Below are 7,582 nucleotides of genomic sequence, written 5' to 3' on the forward strand. Positions count from 1 at the left end.
CACAGTCTGGGATAAAGCGACGGTAATAGTTAATAAGGCCGAGAAAACGCCGTAGCGTTTTGATACTGTCCGGGGCAGGATAGTCCAGAATAGCAGATACTTTTGATGGCACAGTACGGATGCCGTTTGAGTCAACAATGTGTCCTAGTATTTCTAGTGACGGTACACCAAACTGACATTTGCTGCTATTGATGATTATACCATACTGCTGGAAGCGTTCGAAAACTTGCTTAAGATGAACAAGATGTTCGTCTTCAGAGCGGCTGGCGATCAGAACATCGTCAATGTAGGCGCAAACGAAGTCTTATCCGCGAAGTACTTGATCCATGAATCGTTCAAAAGTTTGGGCTGCATTTCTGAGTCCAAATGTGATGCGAACGAATTCATATAGACCAAACGGCGTGGTGATCACAGTCTTGGGAATATCTTCAGTAGCGACAGGAATCTGGTGATAAGCCGTGACTAGATCTAACTTGCTGAAAACAGACTTGCCATGAAGCGTAAGAGCAAAGTCGTGCAAACGCGGCATCGGATACTTGTCCGGGATTGTGACGCGATTTAGTGCGCGATAGTCGCCACATGGTCTCCAATCTCCTGCGGACTTTTTTGGGACCGTGTGTAGTGGTGATGGTCAGGTACTACATGATGATCGAATGATATCCAATTGCAGTAAGTGCTGGACTAGCTAACTTCTCGCGTGTTAAACGGCGAGGACGAGAAGTGGTTGGAAGACCTCTGGTTGAGATATGATGAAAAACATCGTGTTTGGCAGCAGCGGTCTTAGGAGCAGGTTGCAGGATTTCGGGATGTTGGCGGAGAAGGGCAGCGAACCGGTTATCTGGCAAAGCGGGACGAATTCCAATAGAATTAATGGAAGAGGCTTTGCCACTGAGGTATAAGGTGGTCGCATTGTCGAGTAACTGCCGTAGACGGAGATCAACTGCGATACCGAACGATGTGAGAAAATCCATACCGATGATGGGGTTTTTAGCCTCGGCCACTGTGAAAACCCAGGGAAACTGACGACGTAGACCTAAGTCGAGTGTCAGGAGCTTTTCACCATAGGTTTTTATGTTCGTCCCGTTGGCGGCCTGCAAAGTATATGCCACTGGCTGAAGGTTTTGCTTGCGTGGAGGAGGAGGAATCACGTTAACCTCAGCACCTGTATCAATGAGAAAGTTCAATGATGGGGATCGGTCATATATAAAAAACAGGCTACATGGGGTAGGACCGGGTGCAGTGGTCGCCATTACTGGCCTAGTGCACCGACAGCGCGTTCGCCGAAACGACGGTGGTAGTAGCACATGCCGGGCTGGTCGTTGGGCTTGGAAGTGCGAGTGTTGGAGCGGGGTCTAGAACGTCGGTGTTGGGGCGGACGACTAATCAGCTTCGTTACGTAATTGAGTTCGAGAGATAGCTCGGCAAACTGAGCTTTGACCGAGCTGAGTTCGAGTTCGAGATTGGACGTGGAGGTGGTCGGTTGTTGTACGTTAGAAACAAAGAATTGTCTGCAGGTTTCGTGAACGCGGTCGGCGACCTCGGCGAGTTTTTCCAAAGACGAATCCTTCTCGATGACCGAGATGACTTTACGAACCTCTACAGGAAGGCTTTGTTGCCAAAGCTCCTTTAAAACAGCGTCTTTCACCCGATATTTACCTTGCAGCTACATCATGTGGTGTAGATGCTGCGACGGAGATTTATCACCAAAGTCGACACCGGAAAGAAGTTTCCGTAAGTTTTGCTCATCGCTGGCACCGGTGCGAGAAATGATGGCCGATTTCAGAACATCGTACGGATCGGTAGGTGGACGACTGTATATCAAATCAGATACTTCACGTGCGATAAAATCTGGCAAACATCCTACTACGTGATTATACCGGCTATTTTGGGAGGTGATGCGTCGAGATTCGAATATAGCCTCGAGCTGAGCGAACCAGAGACGAGGGTCACGAGAACCGAATTCTGGCAATTTAACATATATAACGTTGTCTACCTCAAGTGCTTGCGTTTCTTCAGAGGCCATGATAATGAATTAAATGCGTGGAGAAAAATCGGAGTGACGGAAAACTATGGGAGTACTGCAGAGAAAATGACAATAAAAATAGGGCTCACCAATTATGTAGCGTACAAGGACCTAAGTATGCGTGGTCAATAAAATATACAAGCAAAATATCAGATTAGAAATAACAAATGGCAATAAGAAATGGACAAGTGAATGGAACAGACTCACTAAATTGGGGGTCCAATAATCCCACTACACGAAATGTTGTGCAGTAATCGTATTCGGCGGCGAAGAATATATCCAGAGTAAGAAGGATATTCTCCACTGATAGTTCGAGTGTTAGAAGTAAATTCCACGGTAGGAATTTATCGCAGCTGAAAATTGTCACAAGGAGTTATTGTGACGTTCAACAGTTCACACACAAACACAATAATCCAATCCCTCGACTTCAGCAAACAGCAATCAGTTCAATCGGATGCAATTTCACTGACTCAGCAAAAAACAGGGAAGTCGCGCCAAGAAATTGTGTATTTCACCATTTTCGATTTTAATGTAATTATTGGTACAATAAAACAAAATGTCATGATACGTGTCCAGTGTCTACAAATTGCAATTCAAGTTTATATGAAGGGAGTAGAAAATGGGGAAAATGTAACATTGATTTGCTAAACACCACAGCTTTCACTCTTTCGTTCTTCTTGGTTGAATACATGGAGGATGCAATATTATGACCACTGCGCAGCGGTATCCTATCGCAACCAGAGATCATGTTCCGCGTAAACCCATGCATTCTAAAATACGCTTCCTATGATGTCGCCTTATCCACAACTACAACCTCATGGCGTCCCAGTCTCGGTGTATTGTTCGCCAACTCCCATTACTTCCTAACGCATGGTCAACCACCCAAGCCCATTCTTCAGTGGGTTACGTTAAGGACGAGCGTCAATTTATTCTCTTCCGCAGTGGCTTTTATCTAGAATAAGCTTTGGTAATCCGTTGTGTTCGCCCTCTTGCTCTGTGTTTCTAATCGGGAGATCAATACGGCTACATCATCACTATGCATTCTCCCTGATTGGGTCCTCTGAACAAAAAATTACATGCATTTCTGGCAAGATCTATTGGTGTTCAAACTTTTATATAAGATTATTTATGTACAATAAGCTGTACTCACTGTCTAGATAACATTTACTTTCCCCAGTTTCATCCTGTTATGCATCGCAGATAATGGGGCATTCACTTTTCTTCTCCTTCAGCCACCATACGAACCTGAGTTCGGGGGGCGATATTTACTGGCCCAAACCGACCGGCCTATGACTTTCTATTCCATTAGTGGCCTACAGTACACATTGTGCCTACTGTACCAAGCTGATAACTTCGGTTGCTGGTACTGAATTTGTTGCACTAAACCATGCACCAATCTCATGGCCACAATCAGCGCCGTTCTCAAAATGGATGTATTGGCTTATTTTGTCCAGGCAGAGTTATTCGATGTACTTCTTATATCCGTCCTTTTGTTTGCTATTCTGACCTTAATAATCAGTGTTTTTTACCCATCCGACTCGTCGAGTGAAGAGGGAGTCTTGACTACAACCTCATCTCAAGCTAAAGATGGAACGTATTCCAGCTTACGTCAAGTGAGTTTGCGAACTTTTTTTAGAGAAGTGGATAGTATATAACGTCGGTTCAAATGCGTCTATAAAACAATGGTGGGCTGGCTGGTGTTGGGTTGCTTGTGAGATATCCGTGGAGTGCCGAATGATCCCTAGTTCATAAACCCAAGTGACTTTTAGAGTAGGATACTGGGCAGAGGAAAACCTTAGTGACTTTCAGCGGTTAAAGATATTAATCGAGCCCAGTAAAAGCGTCAACTTCCATAGTGGATGTGTCAGTCATTTCAAAACATGTTAGGTGTATTTAGGCTCTTCTAGGCACCTGATATGTGTGTGAAACTTCAGTCTATTCAGTCAGCAAAATGATACAGGTCTAGTGCGGAAAATTCTGGTTATTTTCCGCTTTCGCACGGTTTCTTTCACCTTTTGGCCCCGATGATCCGGGCAGCAGGAAGAGGTTTTAAATTCTTAATTCTGTCACAGTGATGACATTGGTTATCTTATAATATCAATGCTGCTGTGTCTCCTGTACAGTTCTAAACCAGAGCTGCTCTTCTCAGGATTCATCAGGTAGGTGCACTTCCAAACTTTTCGTCAATCATACGTTCTGCTTGGTCCCAAATAAAACGACATTCGCTAGAGACGTTTGGACACCAATTTAGTTTTAATTAGGATTCAGGTTAATCATCTGTGGAATCTCTCATGAATGACATTCTCCAACTGTGTGCGTGTTGTAATGGTACGATATTCGAAATACCACGTAACATGCTACTTGTTAGTTTCCTGGAACTGCCCCGCAGGCCACGGCGTGTTTCATCCTTCTTTGGTCCCACTTGTTTCGCCGCCCCATATTCCATTTGGTGCAAATACTGAAAGACAGCGTCCACTAGATTAATCATAAAATTGGTGAAACCGGTTGTGGGCCTTTGATTAGGTCTCGGCAGCTCACTGAGATGTGTTCCGTTACTAAACTTCACTGTGGGGCGAGATGGCCCAAGTGGTTAGAGCGCGAATTTACTGACCGGAAGGTCCGTGGTTCGAATCCGACCTCCGCCACTCGACTTCCCATGTCTAGGCTTGGGCAACCTGGCAGTATCCCAGCCCTCGTGCTCCCTTCTGGTGGCATGGCCAGCTAGGCACAGAAGGGTGCTACGGCTGAACGCTTTTTTTAAACTTCACTGTGCTGAATCGAATGTCGTACCAAGCGAAACACGAAGCGGCCTTCGCGCAACACAATCAGTTAAAGAATATCATAAACGAGAGCTTCAAATGGATTCAGTTGGGTTTCTAGTTAACACAGTACACTACTAGTAACCAGTGGTTTTTAACGGTGCCACAGCTGTGAAGAAACATATCCAGGGGAGTTATACAAGCACCGACCAAGGATTCCACCGTCATCTTTAAACAGGGTGGGCGGGAGTTCGCCATGACCACTGGCTCGATGATGCTTGAATGAGGAAAGTCGTTCGCCTATTTTCAAAATTATCGGGAGTTCTAAGTTCACTGTCCGGGGCTGCGTCGCAGGTCGGCTGAGTTTAACAACGTTAAAAGTTGTCAACACGACGATTCGGGCACTTACTATTCACTGGTAAGTTACCCATTGTCAACAGTGATTGTTTCGCTCATCTCAGGCTCCTTTGGGCTGGAACGTTTTACGCACATTCCCAGGGCTTCTTTCCTCCACCTCCTCGGCTTTCTAGATCTACCGATCCGGGCAGATGCTCTTTTTCTAATCATTCTTCAGATTTCGTCCAGTGGCATTGTGCTCTCCACCAGGAAGGGCACGTGTCTGAGCTTCGAGCAGTTTCAAAGTGCTGTTCGAAATCCAGTGCATAGACCCAGTATGCTGCACCTTTCCACAAGCGGAGCGCCCCCGTCTTGCAATGTTGCGGACAGGGTCTTCCAGTAAGATCCAACATCAAGAGACGTTTTTCAGAAGACTTCAGCAGGCACTTTTTGCAGGCTCGCTTGACACCAGGGTCCGAGAAGTTCTCATGACCAGGCGAGGTGTGCGAATCTTCCGCGCCCATGAAGAGCGCAAAACATCAACGAACAAGCGCACGATTTGAACTCACATGGACATTTCAGAGCAAGCAACAATCAATGAGTGACTCACGCCACACATAGCTAATGGCAATGTGATGTATCTGTGTTGGATGTTGGTTCGCAAGCGGGGGCACCATTTGGCCAGATGGGTCCGGTTGCTTCGGGAGTTAGTATTGCATGGAGAGAGTCTTCGGTCAGCACTGCAACAGGCGTTCGCTGTTTTCCGGGCGTCTCGATCTCAGTCCAAGAAGACTACCTAATGGCCTGAGCAATGCCGCGCCTACCTACTTGCGCATTCATATCTCCAGCAACCACAACCATATCTGAACACTTGGCCCGCTGCAATGGGGCATTCAACGCACCGTAGAAGCTATCTTCGAGAGCACCAGTTGCGCATTCAATCTCCAGCAACCACAACCATATCTGAACACTTGGCCCGCTGCAATGGGGCATTCAACGCACCGTAGAAGCTATCTTCGAGAGCACCAGAGCTACAGTCTTTTCGAACATAACCAGATACGATGAACAGTCAGCGATTATCGGCGCGTTTACAGGGTACTCTCTCAGACGTTGCCAAACGACCTGCACAGAGGCAGCTATCAACGGATAATCATTCAAACACAGGTCCTGCAGCTCAGTGAATTAGAACAATGCTAACCGTAGCAGAACCAGCCTCAGAGGCTTCTGCAACACCGGAAGCGGCCGGAGACCGATGGGAAGGTTATTTTAACGACTGCACTTGTGTCTCGAGTTTTCAGCTCAGTGGTACAACGCACATCAATAAAACTCGAGTCCAGCATAGATTCCAGAAGAATCTGTTGTCCGACTTGTTTTAGAACAGTAGTGATAGAAGCTACCAGGTGACCTTTTGCGAAAGCACCGTTGATCACGCGTTTGAAATCGCATAAGGTAATTAAATCGGAGGAGCCCGGTCTTACGGTCGTAGGGTAAGATGACGATTACGGTTAGCTTGTACACACAGATTTTTAGACTCAGTGAAATTCATCTGTTACCACAAATGAGGAAATTTATCAACTGCATTAGTTTCCGTGGCAATATATTCATTGATTTTGCATCTGTGTTAGCCAATTTTGCCCCTTGTGGCGTCAGACAGGCTTCTCAAGGGATGCGTGTACCAGACTATAGTGCGTACTGTATCATGTGGCCACGGGAATCGGCCACTTTGATGTATGATTCTGGATATCTTCAGTTTTTGGCCACCGGTGCCCCAGGACTACGGTCAGAATCGGCTGGAAAAAGCAGTTTCGGAGTGAGGTTATTATAAAACGAGCTTTTTTGTAGACGGAAGGCGATTCACTGAAAGAATACGCCCATAATTCCAGTCTTAGGTGTCTGGGCTGTGTACTGTATAGACTGAGTTACCTCCGAGATGAGCACTGGTTTCCATGCCTACTTCGGAGTGACGGAAACGTAGATATGGACAGCATTGGACATAATATGGGCAATCAAGAATGAAGCTCAAGTGACCCTCCCTTTGTTTGGCTGGAGACAGAACTATCTGAAGGCTAACTGATGTCTGCAAGGCTCGGGCGGCGTTTGCTAACTTGAGACACCTATGGCGTCAGAATGGTTTATCCCTGAATCTGAAGGGACGTGTGTATCAAGCTACAGTACGGGCTGTTTTATTGTATGGCTGTGAGACTTGGCCTATTCGAGCAGCGGACCTGAGACGTCTTCAGGTGTTCGACAATCGTTGTCTCAGAACCATAGCTCGTGTGGGTTGGTGTCGGCGAATCCGTAACGAGTCAGTTAGAAAGCGTGTTTTCGGTTGTGTAACGGGTACTTCCATTGAAGAATGTGTCCAGCACCAGAAGCTGCGTTGGTTGGGACATGTTTTACGCATGCCGAACCATCGTTTGCCGAAGAGAGTACTGTTTTCCATGCCCAATTCGGAATGGCGTAA

The 7,582-nt window shown here is 46.4% G+C and overlaps 2 protein-coding genes across 2 annotated transcripts in view; one reads left to right on the forward strand and one right to left on the reverse strand.

Moving 5' to 3' along the window:
• Positions 1-1,663: 1,663 nt before the first annotated feature.
• On the reverse strand, positions 1,664-2,023 carry T265_02619 (hypothetical protein; the record flags this gene model as incomplete). The annotated part of the gene is made up of 1 exon (XM_009166917.1): positions 1,664-2,023. The coding sequence occupies one exon, from the start codon at positions 2,021-2,023 to the stop codon at positions 1,664-1,666; it is 360 nt and encodes a 119-aa protein (XP_009165181.1).
• A 1,400-nt stretch (positions 2,024-3,423) lies between these two features.
• Positions 3,424-7,582, forward strand: part of T265_02620 (hypothetical protein) — a gene marked incomplete at both ends in the record, with an annotated part of 26,459 nt that continues 22,300 nt past the window's right edge. The window contains one exon of the mRNA XM_009166918.1: positions 3,424-3,636. Within this exon, the coding sequence (XP_009165182.1) occupies positions 3,424-3,636 (213 nt within the window). The remainder of the gene's footprint in view (positions 3,637-7,582) is intronic.

The sequence above is a fragment of the Opisthorchis viverrini genome (assembly GCF_000715545.1).
Source record: "Opisthorchis viverrini unplaced genomic scaffold opera_v5_33, whole genome shotgun sequence".
NCBI classification, from domain to species: domain Eukaryota; kingdom Metazoa; phylum Platyhelminthes; class Trematoda; order Opisthorchiida; family Opisthorchiidae; genus Opisthorchis; species Opisthorchis viverrini.